Here is a 23,250-nt window from a genome sequence, read left to right as displayed (position 1 = left end):
TATGATGGATAGCCGTGCATGTGTTCCTAATAGATTTAGCAACAATTGACTGGTTTGGTGTTAGGAGGGAAACTAACATTGCTACTATGTGCAGTTCACAATGGGGGACCAGAGGAGGATAACCCAATTGCGCCCTTGTATTATTTGGTGAATAGTTCAGAAATCCAGATAAATGTATTTTTTAATTATTTTAGAGACTAACCAATTTATTTGAGCATGAGCTTTCGTGAGCTACAGCTCACTTCATCGGATGAAGTGAGCTGTACCTCAGGAAAGCTCATGCTCAAATAAATTGGTTAGTCCCTAAGGTGCCACAAGTACTCCTTTTCTTTTTGTGAATACAGACTAACACGGCTGTTACTCTGAAACCTTTAATTATTTTGTAAAGGCTTCACTAGCCAAAAATTGACAAATCTGACATATTGGCTGAGAACATTTCAACTAGAGCAGGTTAGAAAATGTTTCCCTCCCTCCATTCCCTTACCCCCAAAATATTCACTTTTTAATTGCGGGGCGGAGGAACCCAAAACAAAAAATGTTTTGGTTTTCAGATAAAAGGTTTTGAGTGTTCTGTTTTCTAAAGAAAGACTGAGAATTTGTGAGGAAAGCAGATATTTCTAAATTCAATTTTTCTGTCAAATGACCTTTTGGCAAAAGAATTTCTACTAGTTGTGCGGCTATCTACTTGTCAACCAGGGAATTGCCCGCTGGGTTTTCCACAGGTGCTCGACTACATTTTTTTTTAAAAAACCTCTTACTCTGTGATCAAGTAATGCCAGCCCCTGCAGCTTATCAAAAAACAGCATTTCCATCTTTTGGGAAATTCCACTATTTTGACATTTTTTTAGATCCTAAATTGAAGAGGTTGAAATATTGAAACTTTTCCCAAACAAAATGTTCAGAAGAAAAACTTGATTTAGGAATGTTTAAAGGTTTTGGTCCTACTTTTTCTATGTAAATGAAACATACCAACATCACTGCATCAAAACATTCTGTGTCAGCTCAGGCTGATATGACTGAATGTGCCAGCCAGAGCTGCTGCTGCATCTCTTGGGACCCTCCTGCCTCCCTTCACCCCGCTGGGGTGGGTGCCATGGCCTGACTGTCTCCCATGATGCACCACAGTCTCTTCCTGTGACTGAGCTCTGCAGTCTAGGCCCATCATGGGGGACGTATACTGGAAGGAGAACCAAGCCAATAAGTGAGAATGGGGGGATGAGGGACCCAAACTACAATTCCCATGGGGCACTGCAGCAGTTCAGACAGACAGAATGATTTATGTTGACCTGCCCTGAAAATGAAATGTTTTAATTTGATTTTCCTATTAAAAAAAAAGTCAAAAGAGCTTCGCAAAACTCAAGATTTTTCCATAGAAAATTTCAATACTGAAGAAACTGTAATTTTCTATCTAAAAAAATGTATCAGTAGGAAATTCCAGACCAGCTCTACTAACCGCTGTACAAACGCTTGGGGAGACACTATCCCTGCCCTGAAAATCACACACACACGGGGGGAGAATTCTCCCCCCTTCTACAGTCCCTGCACACTGCTGCAGCAGCATACAGGGCAGTAACATCTTCTTAGCTGGCAGGGCAGAAATTCTCCCACTGCTAGCACTGTGCCGGACAGTCACAGGCTGCTCTGTGCAAGCCCCGGTGTAGGAGATGGGAGGAGGGGGTGGGTTGTCTAAGTTACACTGTTGGCTGTTTCAGGCCTTGACAAGCCTGGAGTCAGAAGGGCGCAAAGGCAGCTTAATGCTACTTTGGCCCCCTCTTGTGTGTGTGCAGCGCCTCCTGGAGACACAGAACACGCTCCCATCCTCAGCCCGTACAGATCAGCCCAATTCATTGGTTCATGAAGTCCACACCCATCTCTAGGTGACTGGAAGCCCAGCACACACGGTGACAGATTCTTTTGATACAGAAACTTATTTCGTCTGTAATCACTTTCTTACTGTATTAGGTTTAGACTTGCGTGTTTTATTTTATTTGTTTGGTAATTTACTTTGTTCTGTCTGTTATTACTTGGAACCACTTAAATCCTACTTTTTGTATTTAATAAAATCACTTTTTACTTATCAATTAACCCAGAGTATGTATTAATACCTGGGTGGGGGGAGTGGGCAAACAGCTGTGCATATCTCTCTATCATAGAATCATAGAATCATAGAATATCAGGGTTGGAAGGGACCCCAGAAGGTCATCTAGTCCAACCCCCTGCTCAAAGCAGGACCAATTCCCAGTTAAATCATCCCAGCCAGGGCTTTGTCAAGCCTGACCTTAAAAACCTCTAAGGAAGGAGATTCTACCACCTCCCTAGGTAACGCATTCCAGTGTTTCACCACCCTCTTAGTGAAAAAGTTTTTCCTAATATCCAATCTAAACCTCCCCCACTGCAACTTGAGACCATTACTCCTCGTTCTGTCATCTGCTACCATTGAGAACAGTCTAGAGCCATCCTCTTTGGAACCCCCTTTCAGGTAGTTGAAAGCAGCTATCAAATCCCCCCTCATTCTTCTCTTCTGCAGGCTAAACAATCCCAGCTCCCTCAGCCTCTCCTCATAACTCATGTGTTCCAGTCCCCTAATCATTCTTGTTGCCCTTCGCTGGACTCTCTCCAATTTATCCACATCCTTCTTGAAGTGTGGGGCCCAAAACTGGACACAGTACTCCAGATGAGGCCTCACCAATGTCGAATAGAGGGGAACGATCACGTCCCTCGATCTGCTCGCTATGCCCCTACTTATACAGCCCAAAATGCCATTGGCCTTCTTGGCAACAAGGCACACTGCTGACTCATATCCAGCTTCTCGTCCACTGTCACCCCTAGATCCTTTTCCGCAGAACTGCTGCCTAGCCATTCGGTCCCTAGTCTGTAGCTGTGCATTGGGTTCTTCCGTCCCAAGTGCAGGACCCTGCACTTATCCTTATTGAACCTCATCAGATTTCTTTTGGCCCAATCCTCCAATTTGTCTAGGTCTTTCTGTATCCTATCCCTCCCCTCCAGCGTATCTACCACTCCTCCCAGTTTAGTATCATCCGCAAATTTGCTGAGAGTGCAATCCACACCATCCTCCAGATCATTTATGAAGATATTGAACAAAACTGGCCCCAGGACCGACCCCTGGGGTACTCCACTTGATACTAGCTGCCAACTAGATATGGAGCCATTGATCACTACCCGTTGAGCCCGACAATCTAGCCAGCTTTCTACCCACCTTGTAGTGCATTCATCCAGCCCATACTTCCTTAACTTGCTGACAAGAATACTGTGGGAGACCGTGTCAAAAGCTTTGCTAAAGTCAAGAAACAATACATCCACTGCTTTCCCTTCATCCACAGAACCAGTAATCTCATCATAAAAGGCGATTAGATTAGTCAGGCATGACCTTCCCTTGGTGAATCCATGCTGGCTGTTCCTGATCACTTTCCTCTCATGCAAGTGCTTCAGGATTGATTCTTTGAGGACCTGCTCCATGATTTTTCCAGGGACTGAGGTGAGGCTGACTGGCCTGTAGTTCCCAGGATCCTCCTTCTTCCCTTTTTTAAAGATTGGCACTACATTAGCCTTTTTCCAGTCATCCGGGACTTCCCCGGTTTGCCACAAGTTTTCAAAGATAATGGCCAATGGCTCTGCAATCACAGCCGCCAATTCCTTCAGCACTCTTGGATGCAACTCGTCCGGCCCCATGGACTTGTGCACGTCCAGCTTTTCTAAATAGTCCCTAACCACCTCTATCTCCACAGAGGGCTGGCCATCTCTTCCCCATTTTGTGATGCCCAGCGCAGCAGTCTGGGAGCTGACCTTGTTAGTGAAAACAGAGGCAAAAAAAGCATTGAGTACATTAGCTTTTTCCACATCCTCTGTCACTAGGTTGCCTCCCTCATTCAGTAAGGGGCCCACACATTCCTTGGCTTTCTTCTTGTTGCCAACATACCTGAAGAAACCCTTCCTGTTACTCTTAACATCTCTGGCTAGCTGCAGCTCCAGGTGCGATTTGGCCCTCCTGATAACATTCCTACATGCCCGAGCAATATTTTTATACTCTTCCCTGGTCATATGTCCAACCTTCCACTTCTTGTAAGCTTCTTTTTTATGTTTAAGATCCGCTAGGATTTCACCATTAAGCCAAGCTGGTCGCCTGCCATATTTACTATTTTTTCGACTCATCGGGATGGTTTGTCCCTGTAACCTCAACAGGGATTCCTTGAAATACAGCCAGCTCTCCTGGACTCCTTTCCCCTTCAAGTTAGTCCCCCAGGGGATCCTGGCCATCCGTTCCCTGAGGGAGTCGAAGTCTGCTTTCCTGAATTCCAGGGTCCGTATCCTGCTGCTTACCTTTCTTCCCTGCGTCAGGATCCTGAACTCAACCAACTCATGGTCACTGCCTCCCAGATTCCCATCCACTTTTGCTTCCCCCACTAATTCTACCCGGTTTGTGAGCAGCAGGTCAAGAAAAGCGCCCCCCCCCTAGTTGGCTCCTCTAGCACTTGCGCCAGGAAATTGTCCCCTACGCTTTCCAAAAACTTCCTGGATTGTCTATGCACCGCTGTATTGCTCTCCCAGCAGATATCAGGAAAATTAAAGTCACCCATGAGAATCAGGGCATGCGATCTAGTAGCTTCCGCGAGCTGCCGGAAGAAAGCCTCATCTACCTCATCCCCCTGGTCCGGTGGTCTATAGCAGACTCCCACCACTACATCACTCTTGTTGCACACACTTCTAAACTTAATCCAGAGACACTCAGGTTTTTCTGCAGTTTCGTACCGGAGCTCTGAGCAGTCATACTGCTCCCTTACATACAGTGCTACTCCCCCACCTTTTCTGCCCTGCCTGTCCTTCCTGAACAGTTTATAATCATCCATGACAGTACTCCAGTCATGTGAGTTATCCCACCAAGTCTCTGTTATTCCGATCACGTCATAGTTCCTTGACATCACCAGGACCTCCAGTTCTCCCTGCTTGTTTCCAAGGCTTTGTGCATTTGTATATAAGCACTTGAGATAACCTGTTGATCGCCCCTCATTCCCAGTATGAGGCAGGAGCCCTCCCCTCACAGACATTCCTGCCTGTGCTTCCTCCCGGTATCCCGCTTTCCCACTTAACTCAGGGATTTGGTCTCCTTCCCCCGGTGAACCTAGTTTAAAGCCCTCCTCACTAGGTTAGCCAGCCTGCTGGCAAAGATGGTCTTCCCTCTCTTCGTAAGATGGAGCCCGTCTCTGCCCAGCACTCCTCCTTCATGGAACACCATCCCGTGGTCAAAGAAACCAAAGCCTTCTCTCCGACACCACCTGCGTAGCCATTCGTTGACTTCCACGATTCAACGCTCCCTACCTAGGCCTTTTCCTTCCACGGGGAGGATGGACGAGAACACCACCTGCGCCTCAAACTCCTTTATCCTTCTTCCTAGAGCCACATAGTCCGCAGTGATCCGCTCAAGGTCATTCTTGGCAGTATCATTGGTGCCCACGTGGAGAAGCAGGAAGGGGTAGCGATCCGAGGGCTTGATGAGTCTCGGCAGTCTCTCCGTCACATCGTGAATCTTAGCCCCTGGCAAGCAGCAGACTTCTCGGTTTTCCCGGTCAGGGCGGCAGATAGATGACTCAGTCCCCCGGAGGAGAGAGTCCCCGACCACCACCACCCGCCTTCTCCTCTTGTTATAGAGTGTTATAGAGGGTGAACAATTTATGAGTTTATCCTGTATAAGCTTTATACAGGGTAAAACAGATTTATTTGGGGTTTGGACCCCATTGGGAACTGGGTAGCTGGGTGTTGGAGACAGGAACATTTCTTAAGCCATTTTCAGTTAAGCCTGCAGCTTTTAGGGGACGTGGTTCAGACCTGGGTCTGTGTTTGCAGCGGGCAAGCATGTCTGGCTCAAACAAAGCAAGGTTCTGGAGTCCCAAGCTGGCAGGGAAAATGGGCTTGGGGGCAGTCTCAGCATGTCAATTGGCAGTCCCAAGGGGGTTTCTGTGATCCAACCCGTCACAGCGTGACAAAGCATCACTCTTAATATGAGACATACATGGACCAGATTATAAAAAATGATGTTCTGTGGTTAATATTTTCAATTCTTCACCCACAAAATGTAAAAAGTACAATCTCTTCTTCAAATTTAAGATTAGAAGGGATGATTGAGGCTGGTTATCCTAGAGGGAAAGAAACAACATTGCCTGGGCCAGCCTGTGCTTTCCCATCATTTCTACTGGATGCTTTTTAAAGTGGAATTTTAACTTTGAATTTTCATGTTGTCAAAAATTTGTGGAGGGGGTCTCTTTTTTGAAAGAAGAAGTTGCTGGTACATTTGCAGACTCTTAAATATGTACCGATGTCTCTTTCCTTGCAATAAGAAGGAATTTTACATGAGATGTACACCAAATATTTTTCTAAATGTTTATTACATGTTTGCCAGTATTACAGTACATTTCACCAAGTTGCAGGACAAAACGTAAGATCTCGTCAGACTTTTTGTCTCCGGGATCTCAGCTGGAAATATTTTCCAAGAGACACACTGATATTATAAAAACGAGGAATAAACACCCCAAGACACCTCCACCCCCTCTCCTTGCCCATCACATTCACCACACCTGAAGCAACAAGACAAAGGAAGCATTGGTTGGATTCTTGGGAGAAGGGGTCCTGACCTAAGCAGTTTGGTCAGTGAGACTGCCGAAGCATGTGGTGAGAAGACTACTTTGAATCTAATGTAGCTTCTTAAATAAGGCATCAGTAAACATTTTATCTCTATTTTTCTTGTAACCATTTCTGACTTATGTCTCATTACTCGTACTCATTTAAAATCTTATTTTATTGTTCTATCTAATCCAGTGTGTTTAAACTGAAGTGTTTGGGAAATTCTACTTGGAGCGGCAAGTTATGAGCATATTATTAAGTATTAAGTATTTATTAATTATTATTCTGCATTAATATTTCTGTGGGAACTTTAGAATTAATTCAACAGCTAAAGTAAATTTTAAGCTACTTCATGAATAGGGAGATTTCCTAATATGGATGCAGCTGAAAGAAATCTGAGCTAGCTATATTACTGCCATAATACAATGAACTTGTACAGTGAGGTGACTGCTTTGAGATTCAGAAATGTGCAGATCTGCAGCCTGCCCAGGTGCCTGAAGGATTCATTTCTGTCTTTCAAAAGGAGCAGAGACCTGAAAAGAGAAACGTGTCACAATTGTCACTTTTAAGAATAAAGAGTTTCAAATTTGGTGTTCGATTGCCACTGGTCAACAATAACTTGCTAATTCTGCAAAACCTGGATGAAAATCATTGTACTGTGCTGGTTACACTCCCGATGCCAGTATGGCATAGCACCAAGAGTGGGCATGGTCCCATGATATCAGTACTTGTGCAACAAACAGACCCAGGAATTGAAGAGGAATTAGGTAACTCTTTATTTCTGTGTATAAGGTATGTCACAGTTTCAGAGACAACTGCACCTTTGATCCCCCTCCTGGTCTTCCTCGAGGGCGCCCACTTAAGTTTCAGGCTCCCAGCCCTCACCTCCCTCAGTCCTAGTAAGCCCAAGTCTTTCCAACCCTTCTGCAAGGGTTGGTGCCCCCTCGGGCAGAAAGACCTGTCCGTTTGCTGGATCAAAAGAAGGAAAAAGAAGGCTGGATCAGTTCAGACTCAGCCTTTTGATGCCAAAAGCCCTTTCCTTGTCTGTTGGTCTCTGAAAAACCCTGTTGGTGTCAGTAGATTCAGTCCTCCCCAGGGGTTGGGACCTCTCTGAATGTTTTTACAGCCTCAGTGATTCACCTCAATGACCCCCCGTACACCCCACTGATTGTAGTTCCTGGAGCAGCTGCGAGTTGCATACAATCCTTGGCCCACAGTGATACATAAACCATTCACAACCTTAATACAATATGGTCCCCAAAGATGCTGCATCCGGTTGCAATCTCTGTCACAGTGACGACTGATACTAATAAATGATTTTTTCCCAATCCTACAAACATTTAGGATTAAGGCCTTAATCCCTCTGCAATGTCCTTGTACTCTTGAATCATTCCCGTTACTCCCTGAAAGTCCAGGGGCTCACTAATTCCAGCACAGGCTTCCTGCTTTCCATGTACTGAAGGAGCGTTTCTCTTTGGCTAACTGCTCTTTAAAGTCTCTCGAAACCCTCCAAATGCCCATTGTTACATTCACCTGCCATATTTTATGTTCTTGCCCATTGGCTTCACTGGAGTTGGAAGTTGGCTTGTTTAGTTTGAATAACCTCTTGAATCTTGCCATTTAACCCTTCCTGCTTCCTTTCTGGTTTAGGGCTGTGCACGCCTTCTGCAGCTCTGTGGTGTAGGTGAGTAACCTCCATGCTGAAGCTAAGGATTGTAATTCCCTCACTTTTGGTTGTAGGGTCTTTACTGTGAGCTTCCCCATTTTTAACAACCTCACTCCCTCCAAATTTCAGTGTCATCCAGATAGTTCTGGCAGAATCTCTCCCCTAAAGATGTTACACGCAGTGTTGTGGTCACTGTCACTACCTGAACCAACTTCTTTCAGTCAGCTAGGACTAAATTGAGAACAGCCTCTCCGCTCGTGTCTCCTGGAACTGGTATTTAAGGTTACAGAAATGTCCGGTCCCCTTATGTTGTTTTTATGATTATATTACAATAGCACCTAGAGGCCTGAACCAGGCTGGAGCCTCACCATTCTCTCTGGGACTCTAAGCAAGGGAGCAAGGGACCAAGAGACTTGCCACATAAGCTTTGTAGCTCTCTGGCCATTTTAAGTTTAGCTAGGCAAAGAAGAAGCTTTCAGCAAGAGTTGCTTGAACTGAAAAATGGAGTCCTCAATGTACAGAGTAGAGATTCTGTTTCAGCATAGACCCCTGATGGCTTGGGGGAATTAACCCGACGTCTCTCATTAACACCTATGATTTCTTAATCCTCTGTATGGCCTTTTATCAACCAGTGAAGCCAATATGTAGCAATGCTTAATAGCAGAACAAGTCCAACCTCCTGACAGTGCATCACAAAAATATTCCACATCATTTCTGAACTCCAAGACATTAGTCTACAGATGAATGTATGATGCTTAGATAGAAGACATTCCATCCTCCTTGTCTTTGTACCTGGGTTCTGATGGCTGGATGCTGCATTATGCACAATTGACAAACCAGGTTTTATCTTCTGCAAAACTTCCAATTCTTTGGTTGTTTTTTCATCTATGTGGATTTCTGACAAACTGTGAAAACAAAAAGGAACCATGACAAACAACTATCAACCTAAGGTCAAGCTTGTAAATATTTATCAACTTCTAAATGGAAATGAAGCTTAATAGAATATTGCAATTTTAACCACAGATTAAGTCAGTGTTAAAGTTACAATAAGACAAGACATCTTTAGAAAGTATAGAAATGCAGAATTAAGGTCCTCCAACAACACTAACTCTGCTCTCCTAACCCCTGCCATCCTGTGCACCCTCCATGTCAGGTAGATGTGTGTCTAACAGCATCACAGAGTAACGGGTTAAATCTGAGACAGCATGGCAGTTCAACCAGGAATATCTCAAACCCCACGTTACTGTGGAGTTTTGTCTGCAGGCATCTTAAACCCTGTCCAACACACGTCATGCAGCTGAATGTACCTAACCGACCGGCAAGGGCAGAGGAGATGTAAGACGTTCATTGCAGTAGGGAGCTGGATCACTGTGGAGAGTGAATGATCAAAATGGTTGTCAAATATCCAGGGGCCGACAGGAGGAATTTCTATCAGGGAGTGGAGGGACTTGGAGGGACCTTTGGTGCTTATAGGAAAAATCAAACCACTGCTTCGCTTTTCTATTTACCATCTAGACTTACATGAATGAATTTAGCCCCCAGCACACCTGTGAGATAACCCCATTTAACAGATGAGGTAACTGAAGCACTAAGAGATGACATTTTCCAAAGCCTGTGCAGCCAAATCTGGCAGGCTGGGCAGCTACAAGGGTTTCCTTTTTGCTCCTCTGGAAACTCAGAGTGTTATTTAAAAGAAGGGAGGGCGTTAGTCATACATCAGGGGTCTGGTGGGAGTATGGAACAAAAGGAGGGAACAGGGTGTGGTTAAGGGCACAGCGGCTCATTTTGAATTATCAAAGCCCTAGCACGGCTCTCATGGTCCCAGACACATGCTGCTTTCATCACTCCAGGCATGGAACTAACTCACAAGGTGCAAGTTCACACCCTTACCTCCTGGCCAGGCGTTAGTCCTGACAAGATGCTCCACACCCGGAGACCCCCACTGCGCACTCATTATCAAGGCCCAAAACATACTAGACAATCACAGATGCACAAGGAGTCAAGACACTATGGAGAACGACACAGACAGAGCAACTGTGGATTCATGGAAGAGAATTGGGGAGAATGAGAGGGAGGGGAGCCAGAAAGGAGCCCATCAGCAAGTAGAGGAATATTGGGAGGTGCTGACTAAGGCCTTCCAGGAATGATCTATGGGCCAGCACCAATTTCAGGACCATTCCCCATAATCAGTATTAAATATAGAAATGTAATTTTATGTACCACACAGACAGCCAGGGGAACAAGCCAAAGCCTTCAAATGGCAGCTGGGAACCACCACGCACTCATGTGTTTCTACACAAAATCATTAAGGTATCTGGGAAGCTGAGGAAATTCCTCAGGACTTCAAAGGTGTCATAGTTGCACGATGCAAAACTGAAGGGAACAAATCTGACTGTGGTAATTGTCAGGGTATCTCCCTGCTACCAGTAGGTGGCAAAATCCTAGTCCACATTTTGCTCAATTGGCTTGTCAAGATAGTATCGGAGAAGTTTCTACCAGAGACCCAATGTGAATTTAGATCAGGTCGGAGCACCACAGACATGAGTTACTTTTGTGAGACAGATTACAGAAAAATACATTCAGCAAAACATGGAACTGTATGCTGTCATCACTGATCTTTAAAAACCGTGATCAGAAATGGCCTCTGGAAAATTCTAGAAAAGTTTGGCTGCCCCACCAAATTCATTAATACATGTCAATTCCATGAAGACATGACTGGTCAAGTACTCTCTGATGGTGGCTTCTCTAAACCATTTCCCATATCTAATGGGGTGAAACAAGGCTGAATGCTGGCACCAGCCCTTTTTGGTCTCTCATTTGCAACCATTCTGAATTACGCAACTGACAACTTTCAAAAGGGCATCTACCCCAGGTACAGATTGAATGGAAAACTTTTCAATCTCCAAAGGCTTACTGCAAAGACAAAAGTTCTTGAGAAACTCATACATGTAGCTCTTTTTCCAGATGAATGTGCTCTATTTAATCAGAGTTAACCATGACCTACAGCTTATCCCTGATGGGTTCTCAGAGGCAACTGTAATAGTCAGAGCGAGACTGGTGCAAGATCTGAGGCCTGAGCCAGAGGCTGTGAACCAGCATCAGGCCATGTAGTAAAGCAATGCTTACGAGTTCACTTTCCGGTACATGAACTTCGCAAAGTTGCTCCTAGCATTGCCAAAACATAGGCCCTCCTAAGAAGTGCTAGGCCCTAGATATTTACAAAATACATTCCAGAAGGCCACTACAAATACACCTAGCATAAGATAAGATGTTTTGACAGAATAATGAAAAGGGATGTTTTGTCTGAGATATCAGGAATAAGGTACAAGGGGAGGTAACAAAAATGTGGTACGTAAGTTGTGTATCCCAGTTGTTTGTCTCAGTCTATAAATGTCCGGGTACCTCACCTTAATCCTTTATGTGGCCACGGGGACAGTGGAGACTCCCACTGCTAACTCAGCTGCTCCTTGCCACAGGGCACTCATATCTTCATGTACTTGTGCAAGTTGTTAGGGCTGTGCCTTGAAGGCAATAAACCCGGCCAAGTGCCTTTGTCATCCAACCATGCCTGTGGTCCTTCTCTCTGAGTAACACTGAGTTCTGTTGAATTAGCAGGCTGCACTCTCTGCCAGTGCTGATAACATCGGAGCTCCAAGGAGAGAAGCACTGAGCAGCTGTAACAGCTTAGCAGCCTTGACAGTGTCGGAGCAACAACATTCCACCCTTCAGCACTTAACTACAAGAAACACCAGATAGAATACAAAAGGCAACCCGGGCCTTCAGAAGACTTCGCCATTGGATACTCAACCAGCACCTCATCAAACAGTCAACAGAACTGATTATATACAATTAAGGGTATGATTCTGTTACAGAGGCCACGGATCCTGTGACTTTCCCAGACCCCTGTGACTTCTGCAGTGGCGCAGCTGAAGCAGCTGTCATCCCCGGGGCCTGCTGGAGCAGCAGACTCGGGACTGAAGTGGTGGTGGGGGGGATTGGGTCAGCAGGACTGGAGCAGCTGTCACAGCCAGTCCCCAGGGCCACCGGAGCAGTGACCGGTCCCAGGTCCCCCACAGCAGCGGGCTGACATGCAGTCCCCTGGAACTGCTGGCCATCGGCCAGCCCTGGGGCCCCCAGAAAAGCTGGCCGGTGGCTGGCCCTGGAGCCGCCACAGCAGCAGCCCCCAATCGCTCCCCCGCAGCACTCCCACTGTTAGTCCCCCCCACCCCACCCCAGGGTATTTTTAGTAAAATTTGAGGGACAGGTTGCAGGCTTCTGTGAATTTTTGTTTATTGCCCATGACCTCTCCCTCACTTTTACTAAAAATACCCAAAACAGAATCTAAACCTTATATATAATGCAGCAGTGATAGTGTCCCTTTCATATGGATGTGAAACATGGACAGCTTACCACAGACTTATTAAGCAACTTTAAAAATTCCACATGAGCTCTCTCCACTCCATTCAGAAGGTCAATGGCAAGACAAAGTCTCAATCATTAACATCCTTGAAAAAGCAAAAACCACCACTGAGGCAATGATCATCCAAGCTCAGCTTAGATGCACAGGTCATGTTATCATAACCGGCAATGACAGACTTCCAAAGAAAGTTCCATATGGTGAGATGAAACTCAGAAAGCTCTGGAGGGAGAGTCAAAGAAAATGTTTCAAAGACACCCTTGAGCAGAATCTGACCTTATGTGGCTTAAATATTGATAACTTTGAAGACACAGCCAAGGACAGACATGAATGGAGAGCTTCTGTCAGTAACGGTTGTGAACAGTTTGAGGAAGACAGACAAGAAAAACTGACTGCAAAAAAGGGCCAAGCATCATGCAAAGTCTTCCATGGGAGCCTGCATGTTTGTGTGTGATTTGTTTGCAGTCTTGTTCCTCATAGGTCAGGCTATACAGCTACAAGAGAACACATGTAATGCTGTGACATCATCATCAGATATGACAGCCAGCCATACATGAGTTCCTCATAGATTTAGCAATGATTGACTGGTTCGGTGTTAGGACGGAAATAGCATTGCTACTGTGCGCAGTACTCATTGGAGGGGTTGGGGAAGGGTAACCCAATTGCACCCTTCTATTATTTGGTGAATAGTTTAGAACTCCAGAGAAAAAGGTTTTTTTTTAATTGTTTTGTAAAAGGGTTCACTAGTCAAATATTGACCAAAATTCTACAAATTGGCAGAGAGAATTTCAACTAGAGCTGGTTAGAAAAGGTTTCCATCCCCTCATCCTCCAAATGTTCACCTGTTAAGTTGGGGGGTGGAGAAACCCTGAAAAAAACAAAAATATTTTGGTTTTCAGCTGAAAGTTTTTGAGTTTTCAGTCTTCTGTTTCCTGAAGAAAGGCTGAGAATTTGAGAGGAAAGCAGATATTGTATATCAAAATTTCCATTTAGTTCTAAACTAAATTTTCTGTCAAATGAATTTTTGACAAAAAAATTTCAACCAGCCTGCGGCAAATTGCCGGCACTACTATGATGGGTCTCATGCTTTCTCTTCTAGAGGAGGGGAGCGGAGAGGGAGGGACTCGGGCTCACCCTCTACTCCGGGTCCCAGCCCAGGGGCCCTAGGGATAGCGGTAAACCACTTGAACTAGCGGTTCCTTCCCCTGGGCTACTTCCCTCTCCTGCCCTTCAGCTTGTGGGGCTTCCTGCCCTCCCTCTGCAAAAACAGGTGTCCCTTTACCCTTTAGGGTCTTGGTCTTCTTAGCCCACCGCAGCACTTCTCCAAACTCTCCTCTGCTTCCCCCCAAACTGCTTTCTGCTCCAACACCAATCCACTCTGCTTCAATTCCTCCCCTTGTCTGATTGAAGCAGGGGGTTTTTATCAGGTGACTGGCTTCAGGTGCTTTAATTAATTTATAGCAAACTTTCTTCCCTCTACAGGGAAGAAGGCTCCCTTCGAATCCTCTCCTGCTGCCCTCTGCCTGGGCTTTCCTTGCTTTTTGCCCCTGCTTTAGTCCTCGTCCCCCCCCCGCAACCAGGCCAGGTGCTTTTTCTTTGGTTTTTTTTTTTTTTTTGCTGGTTTTTTTTTGCTGCTGTTCGAGTGCTGGTCGGCTGCCAGCTTGCCTGCCAGTCCCACCACGCCTGCCCTCGGACGCTGCTATTGCTTCAGCTGCAATCCCCGGAGTAGGAGGGGGGGGAGGACTGCCGACCCGCTCCCCAGAGGAGGGGAGTGGACGCCCCCAGATCCAACCGTTTTGCTGTTCGTTTGTGGACCCGCAATAAATCGTCTTCTTATCTTTGCTTGGTATATGTGGAATGCCCCACAAAGCCCAGGAGAGAAGACAGCCGACAAAGACATCGCCCAGGGAAGCTACAAATCATCTTGGAGGGGGCCGTAAGACTGAGTAACTTTTGAACTGTACTCTCGTGTGCGGGGAGTTTGACTGTGTCTTCACTGCGTTTGTAGGGGCACAGGGGGTGTGGCACGGAGCTGCCCCCCAATCCATTGGTGCCCCCCACAACACTACTACAACCGTCACGGCCCCCCCGCCGTCCGTCCCTGCTGGCAACCTGCCATCTGCCTCTAGCCTCAACTGCTTGCTTTGAATTTCGTCATCCAGACCAGACACAACAGCCGACTAAACGAGACTCTTTGGATAAACGCGCATGGATCCGCATTCACCCCCCCCACCCCCGGACTGCCCACCCCACAGTTTGCCCCTACTACCTGACCCCAACTCCTGTTTCCTTCCCCTGTTCAGTCTGACCCATTTGCCCCCCCCCCCCGCCTGCAGCCCAACAGGGAGAAGTGGTTAATCTGCTTCCCCACACCCTCCTCCTTCTGGTGTCTCCCCGTCTCCCCCTGCTCACGATGGCGGGGAATGAGAGGGGTGAGGCCCCTCTAACAACCTCAGTTGCCCCTTCCCCACCTACCCCCCTGCCCAACCCCCAAGCCCCCCTCCCCACCACTGCTGCCAAAATACCTGCCACCGCCCCCGCTGGGGCATCGGCAGCCGGAGGCACTGGGGCGACTATTGCCGCTGCTACGCCCACCGCCCCCCCAGATTCTAGGAAAACCCCCCCGGTTAGCCGGAAAGGCTAGGGTGCGAAGAAGGGGAAGGGCCCCGCCACAACCACCAAGTCCTCCATGGCAGAGGCTGCCCCCACCGCTGTGGCCTCGTCATCGACCATGGCATCCCTCCCCGCTGTTCCCTCCACCAGCTCTGCGAGCGTCCCTCCCCCGGCCCCCAGGGCGTATTCCCGGGCGGTGGCAGCCCTGCCCCTGCCTGCCGCCTCGTCATCTCACCCACCCACCGCCTCCGCTACCATCAATAGCGGCCGGGGCCCCTTTCCCACCATGACCAGGAAGCACGGCTTCCGTTGCCTCCTGGTGTCCGCCTCGCCCCACGTGGAGACATACGTGCAGGCATTGGCGAGGGTGGTAGGACCTACGGCTATTGTGGCGGCCTCCAAAATGTACGGGAAGGTCGTCTTTTTCTTAGCATCGGAGGCTGCCGCTCAGGAGGCGGTGGAGAAGGGTCTGGTGGTGGGGGTGGTGTTTGTCCCCCTGGAGCCGCGAGAAGACCTTGGCGTTCGCCTAGTCCTGACCTCCGTCCCACCTTTTCTACCCAATGCCGCCCTGTTACCTGCTCTTTCCACCCTGGGGAAACCCGTTTCTGTCATCAGCCCTCTCCTGTTGGGCTGCAAGGACCCCACCCTCCGTCACGTCTTCTCGTTCCGCCGGCAGCGCGTGACGGAGAGGCGCTTGAGGGGTCCTTCCTAGTCCCCTACCACGGAGCCCGCTATTGGGTCTACTATTCCACAGGAGAGGCCCGGTGCTACCTCTGCCGATCAGCGGGGCATGTCCGAAGAGACTGCCCCCTGGCCCGGTGGGGAGGGGCACCCGAGACCCGGCAGGACATCGGCTCCGTCGTTGCCAACGCCCCTGGCCGCCCGACATCTGAAACCACCTCTCCTCCTGCTCGATCCACCGCTGCTCTTGCCCGGGCCCAACAGACACCTCCCTTACGATGCCCAGACGAGTGAGGGAGCCCCGCCCTTGCTGTTAACAATCCAGCAGAGCCTATGGAGGAGAGTGCAGCAAAGATATTACCGGGCATAGGAGAGGGCCCACCCCAAGGAGAACGCCCCCCCCCCTCATGCTGCCTCACCGTTACTCCCCCCGAACCCCTGAACCATCGCCTCTGCCCCCCGACATGACCCCTGCTAACCAGCCCCCAGACGATGCTATGGAGGGCTGGACCCTAGTCCAGGGAAAGTGAGGCAAGCGGAAGGCTCGAGATCCGCTGCACCCATCCGATGCGGAGGCCCCACGGAAGACCAGGAAGGGAGGCACTGACACTGAGCCTTCTGCTATGCCCACGAGTAAGATCCATCCACCATTGTCGGGAGGGGAAGACAAAATAGCACTGGAGGGTAGACCCTCCCCTCCGAGACCCCTGAGGAAGCCCCTTCTGCCCGAATATCATCTGAACCCCCCGCGAACCCCGAAGCGACCGTCGTAGCGGGCGCCAGAGGGGAGCCCCCCGGGGTGGCAGAAGACGACCTCTCCTCCATGTATGAGGAGATGAAGGCCCTAGGTTTGACCCCGGTCACCCAGGGAGAGGATGACCTACTACTGGCTGGCCTTGACCTGGGCAACCTTACCCCAGTCCCCCTTTCCCCATGCTCCCTCCCCTTAACCGCCTTCCCGGGCGAGCACCCTGCAGAAGGTGGTCCACCACCTGATGCCATGGCTGCCAAATCCACCACAGAGCCTGCGCCTAGCATCACTGGGAGCCCCCTCCCCACCCCCTTAACCCTCAAATCTGTTCGGGAGGCACCACCTCTCAGCTGCTTGCCTCCCGAAGCCCAGAGCTTCGCCTCTGCCCCCGCCTCCACCCCCACCCCTGTCCCTGCCCAATCCACCTGCTCCTGCAATGCTATTGCCGCCCCTGGGGTTATTTCTTTCCTGTTTTTCGCGGATTCCCCCCGCCCAAGGAACAGCCTTTTCATTTTCCTGCTACGACCCATTAGGAGCTGCAATTTTCCCTCTGTCATCCTCTTCTACCCCAACGCTCGAGACGGACCTAATAACTTTAGCCTGTCAGAAGCCCCGTCGGTGGTCTGCACCCTGCCTGCCCGCCTCAGCAGACCACGAGGCTGCACCAAGAGCCCCACCAGGGAATAACCCAGAAATCACAACCTCCCCACACCGCCATGAGCTGTGAAAAGCATTGCGACAGTTTTTAGAAGACATCCGTGGCTCCCGCAACAGGGTACAGCTAGCTCTCCAGCTATGGGGGGACTTTGATCAAATCCTCCAGGCCACAAGGGCCCTTATAAAGGAGGGTAAAGGGAAAGGAAGGCACGGTGCTGCGGCCTACGGGCGGGCCCGCAGCTTCCGTGATGATGTACTCACTTATGGGATGGGTCACGAATTGTTGCGTGACCTGCCGGGGGCTGCGTACACCCCCGCCAACAAGGAACCCCCACCCCCCCAGCCCTCTGCATGACGCCCCTCATTATTGCAACTTTGAACACCAGGGGCTGTAGGATGGCTCTCCGCAGGTCCCAGGTGCTCTCTTACCTTCGAGAAGGGGGGTACTCTGTGGTTGTCCTGCAGGAGACCCATACAGATCCGACCGCCGAGGACAGCTGGCGGCTGGAGTGGGGGGACGGGGTCTACTTCAGCCACTTCAAGATCCGACAAGCTGGAGTGGCGACCCTGTTCTCCCCCAACCTTCGGGCCAAGGTGCTAAGGGTCACTGAGGCAGTGCCAGGCCACCTGCTGCATCTCCGAGTCCATATGGAGAGGCTCATGGTCAACCTCGTTAACATCTATGCCCCGACAACGAGCCCGAAGCGGCCGCAATTCTATCAGCGGGTGTCCGATTTCCTCAGCACCCTAGATTTTCACGAGTGCTTAGTCCTGGGAGGGGACTTTAACACCACCCTCGAGGAACAGGACCGCTCAGGGGCTGAGCTGAGCCCGGCTGCTGCAAACATTCTCCGAGAAATAGTAGAACATCACTCCCTAGTAGACGTCTGGTGTGACCACCACCCGGATAACACCTCCACGTTCACCTTTGTCCAGGTGGAGGCCCATCGGTCACACCACTCTCAGTTGGACCGTATTTATTTATCCCGTTTCCATCTTTCACAGGCCCACTCCTCCAACATTCGGCCGGCCCCATTCTCTGACCATCATCTAGCCACCATAACAGCCTCCCTCCATGCAGAGAGGCCGGGGCCGGCCTATTGGCACTTTAACAACAGCCTGTTGGAGGATGAGGGCTTCATGACGTCCTTCCGGGAGTTTTGGCTAGCCTGGCGAGAGCAGCGGCGTGCCTTTCCCTCGGCGCGGCGATGGTGGGATCTAGGGAAGGTGCGCGCCAAGCTCTTCTGCCGTGACTACACCCGGGGCACCAGCCGACGGCGAAATGCGGCGATAGAGCAGTTGGAACGGGAGGTCTTAGAGATGGAGAGGTGCCTGGCCGCCAGCCCCGAGGACCCGTTCCTCTGCGGAGCGTGCCAGGAGAAGCGGGAGGAGCTCCAGGCCCTTGAGGACCATCAGGCCCAAGGTGCCTTTGTTCGATCCCGCATCCACCTCCTTTGGGAGATGGATCGCGGCTCCCATTTCTTCTACGCCCTGGAGAAAATGAGGGGGGCCAAGAAACACGTCACCTGCCTTCTAGCAGAAGACGGCGCCCCCCTCACGGATCCAGTGGAGATGTGTGGGAGGGCCCGTGACTTCTACACAAGCCTTTTCTCCCCAGATCCGACCGATCCTGGCGCTTGCAGGGTGCTCTGGGAGGAACTCCCTATGGTCAGCATGGGTGACCGAGACCGACTAGAGCTGCCTCTCACCCTGGCCGAGTTCTCGGAAGCCCTCCGTCGCATGCCCACCAATAAATCTCCGGGCATGGACGGGCTGACCGTGGAGTTCTACCACACGTTCTGGGACATCCTTGGCCCAGACCTAGCCATTGTCTGGGCTGAGTCTTTGCAGGGCGGGGTCCTCCCCCTTTCGTGCAGGCGAGCAGTGCTCGCCTTGTTACCGAAGAAGGGGGACCTCCGCGATTTACGAAACTGGCGTCCCGTCTCGCTCCTTAGCACGGACTACAAAATCGTAGCAAAAGCAATCTCGCTGCGGCTAGGGTCCGTGATGGCGGACGTGATCCACCCAGACCAGACCTATACTGTCCCAGGTCGCAGCATTTTTGACAACCTATTTCTAGTCCGAGATCTTTTGGAACTCGGGCGTAGAGACGGTCTGTCGTTCGCCCTCCTGTCTCTTGATCAGGAGAAGGCGTTTGATAGAGTGGACCATGGGTACCTCCTGGGCACTCTGCAGGCGTTTGGATTCGGACCTCAGTTTGTGAGTTTTCTCCAGGTGCTATACACTTCCGCGGAGTGTCTGGTTAGGCTCAACTGGACCCTGACCGAACCGGTCATCTTCGGGCGAGGAGTACGGCAGGGGTGCCCCCTCTCAGGCCAGCTGTACGCTCTGGCGATCGAGCCCTTCCTCTGTCTCCTCCGCAGGAGGTTGACGGGGTTGGTGCTGCGGGAGCTGGAGCTGCAGCTGGTCCTGTCGGCGTACGCCGATGACGTGTTCCTCGTGGTCCAGGACCCGGGGGACTTGGCGCGGGTGGAGGCTTGCCAGGCCATCTATTCGGCAGCCTCCTCCGCCTGAGTCAACTGGATCAAGAGCTCTGGCTTGGCAGTGGGGGACTGGCGGCAGGTGAGCTCCCTCCCACCCACGCTTCAGACCATCTGGTGGAGCGCGGGTCCACTGCTCTACCTAGGCGTTTACCTTTCTGCCACGCACCCTTCTCTGCCGGAGAACTGGCAAAATTTAGAAGGCGGGGTGCTAGAGCGGCTCCGGAAATGGACGAGGCTACTCCAATGTCTCTCCCTCCGAGGGAGAGCACTGGTGCTTAACCAACGAGCCGGTACCAGAGCGTGGACAGGACTAAACACCCTGGTCCCAGCTCCGGATTTCCTGGCCGACCTTCGGACATTGATTCTAGAGTTCTTTTGGTCAGGAATGCACTGGGCCCCTGTTGTGGTTCTTCATCTACTCCTGAAGGAAGAAGGGCAGGGCCCGAAGTGTCTGCACACTCAGGTCCATGTCTTCCGCCTCCAAGCCCTACAGAGCTTCCTTTATAGTGCAGGTAGTTCGACGTGGACAATATTGGCGCACGCCTTCCTGTGCCGCTTCCAAGGGCTCCGATACAACTGGCAGCTCTTTTATCTTTGTCAGAGAGGTTTTCCGCGAGACGTCTCTGGGCTGCCGGTCTTCTACCAGGACCTCCTCCGGACCTGGAAACTGTTTTCAATGGCCAGGTCCATGGCGGCCACCGTGGGAGCAGATCTCCTCGCGGAGCCCCTGCTACATAATCCCCAGCTCCATGTGCAGGCGGCGGAGTCCCGCTCGGTGTGCCAGAGTTTGGTCCTGGCGGAAGTCACGAGAGTCAGAGACCTCCTGGACTACGACCGGGGAGACTGGCTGGATCCCCTGACGCTCGCTCAGTGCATGGGGCTCTCCAGACCTCGTACCCCCGGCGCGTACTTCAGGAGGTGAAGGCCGCCTTGATGCCCGCTGCTCGGGCTTATCTCAACCGAGCCCTGCGCAAGGGCGCACCCCGCCCACCCTCTACCCAAGGCCCGCCGGACCTTTCAATTGGGCCCCTACCCCGTAGATCCCATCAAACCCCTCACCCTTTCACTGCAAGCCGGCTGCATGAACTGCAGCCGGTCAGCTTCCAAATCGCGCCACGGAAATATCTATACACACTCATGCTTCACACCCTTCACGCCCACACCCTGGTGTCCCGCTCCGATACAAAGTGGCGGGACCTCCTGCCACCTTTAGAGGGTGAGCAACCCTGGTGGGCCAGCCTGTATTCCACCTTGGTCCCAAGGCCCGTCAGGGACATTAGTTGGCAGCTCCTTCAAGGAGCTGCGAGCACAGGCATGTTTTTGAAACGGTTCACCCCCATCCCGGATACTTGCCCTTTTTGTAATGTGAGGGAAACCCTGGCGCACATATATTTGGAGTTTGCCAGGCTGCAGCCCCTTTTCCAGCTCCTCACGAATATTTTACTATGCTTTTGGCTACACTTTTCCCCTCACCTTTTTATCTACACACTCCCCATCCGTGGCCCCACAAAATCGTGAGATCTCCTGGTTAACCTCCTCCTAGCCCTAGCTAAAACAGCCATTTATAAAACCAGATAGAGGAGGTCGGCTAATGAAGCGTCCTGCGATTCTAGGGCCGTTTTCCGATCCTCAGTGCATTCATGTATCCGGGCAGAGTTCCTCTGGGCGGCGTCCACCGACTCCCTTGACACCTTTGAGGAGCGGTGGGTGCTGACTGAGGTTTTCTGCTCGGTGACCTCGTCTGGTTCCCTCCATCTGACCCTTTGATTGAGGGGAAGAGAGAGAGACCCCAGCCCCAGCCGTTGCCGCTGTGGATACCATCATTACTGTCACCTAGGAGGGGTCCTATCACACATGGTGTACGTCCCCCCCACCCCCAAACTGCCAACCCCGCAGCTGTGCCCATCTTGTTGGGCACTCTCAGGAAAGGAATAATCGGTGACACTGGGCGTGGCACTAGGTAACTCGAGGGGGTGGAAGACCATGAGTGTCGAGGAAGCCCCCCAGCTCTGGGCCCAGGCTAGCCTGAACACTTCTCCCTCCTGAAGGCTGCTGTGTTATACCTTGTGTTTGCTTTTGTTTTGTTGCATAGTTTTGCTTTATTTTTTTTGGTGATTCTTGTAAGTGTTACATAAATAAAAAAAGGCACTCTCCTGCTAAAAAAACAAAACAAAAACACTCCTGCTGCCCTCTGGCCATGCTGTATCAGAAGCCCTAATTTCAACCAGTTCTGCTGCTGACTTCTACTTGTTGGTAGAAGTAGAACTTCTACACTGTCGGCTGTTTCAAGCCCTGACCAGCCTGGAGTCAGAGTGGCATAAAGGAGGCTTAAAGCCACTTTGGCCGCCTCCCCTAGGTTGCACTTATGTGAGCAGTGCCTTCTGGAGGCACAGAACACACTCCCGTCCTCGGCCCGTACAGATCATCCCAATTCACCTGATTGGTCCATGTAGTCGATACACAGCTGGGTGACTGGAAGACCAGCACACACTGCAATGGATTCTTTTGATACAGAAACCTGAAGTCACTTACTCGAGCTTCTCTAACTTGCAGTTTGGATGTTTCAGTCCTTCACACAGAAGCTTCAGTCCTGAATAACGCAGGTTATTGCCGCTCAGGTTCAACTCTCTCAGGGACCGGTTTGTGCTGAGCAGAGAGGAGAGATCTCCACAGCAAGCATCAGTCAGATGGCAATCCCAAACCCTGCAGAGATGGAGATGTGCACAGTGAACAGACAGTAGGGTGACCAGATTTCCTGATTTTATAGGGACAGTCCCAATATTTGAGGCTTGGACCAGTAGAAAATGGATTTTCATGTGGCTGTTACGACCGTTTGTGTACAACCATAAGATGTAATGTACAAAATATATCCAGTTTCTCCTGCAAATGCAGGTTGATTTCATAAGTGAGAATAGAACCTCAAAATATTATCAGTGCAAAATTAGACAGGACTTTTGCAAAGGCTGGTTTAACAAGAAAAGTATCAAGGAACCCAGCAATGACTTACACTAATTTCTGCAGTTTACAGCTGGGATGTTTCAGTCCTTTACACAGAAGTTTAATTCCTGAATCTCCCAGTTCATTCCCACTCAGCTCCAGCTCAGTCAGGGACTCGTTTGTACTGAGGGCCTCAGAGAGATCCCCACAGCAAGCAGCTGTGAGACGGCACTGCCACAACCTGCAACAGAGAGAGAAATAACCATCTCCTTCCATAAAGGGGTCAATATTTGCTTTACTTAGTGCAGTGACTCTTCCTTCTTTCTGGTAACTTGGTAGTTTCAGTGTCTATAAAGCCTGTATACATGTCACCCATTGCATTTAAATTAGT

General features: G+C 50.2%; 1 protein-coding gene across 2 annotated transcripts in view; it reads right to left on the bottom strand.

Moving 5' to 3' along the window:
• Positions 1–8,793: 8,793 nt before the first annotated feature.
• The window catches only part of LOC140912508 (NACHT, LRR and PYD domains-containing protein 3), a 38,956-nt gene continuing 24,499 nt past the window's right edge, over positions 8,794–23,250 (bottom strand). For both annotated transcript variants that reach the window (XM_073346993.2, XM_073346994.2), the window contains 3 exons: positions 22,930–23,100; positions 22,455–22,625; positions 8,794–9,204 (listed from right to left, as the gene is read on the bottom strand). In XM_073346993.2, the coding sequence (XP_073203094.2) occupies positions 8,901–9,204; positions 22,455–22,625; positions 22,930–23,100 (646 nt within the window). In that variant the 3' untranslated portion in view covers positions 8,794–8,900. The remainder of the gene's footprint in view (positions 9,205–22,454; positions 22,626–22,929; positions 23,101–23,250) is intronic.

Source organism: Lepidochelys kempii, chromosome 6 (genome assembly GCF_965140285.1).
Source record: "Lepidochelys kempii isolate rLepKem1 chromosome 6, rLepKem1.hap1, whole genome shotgun sequence".
In the NCBI taxonomy this organism is placed as follows: Eukaryota; Metazoa; Chordata; order Testudines; family Cheloniidae; genus Lepidochelys; species Lepidochelys kempii.
The sequence above is the reverse complement of the archived record's forward strand: the minus strand, read 5'-3'. Positions and strand labels throughout refer to the sequence as shown.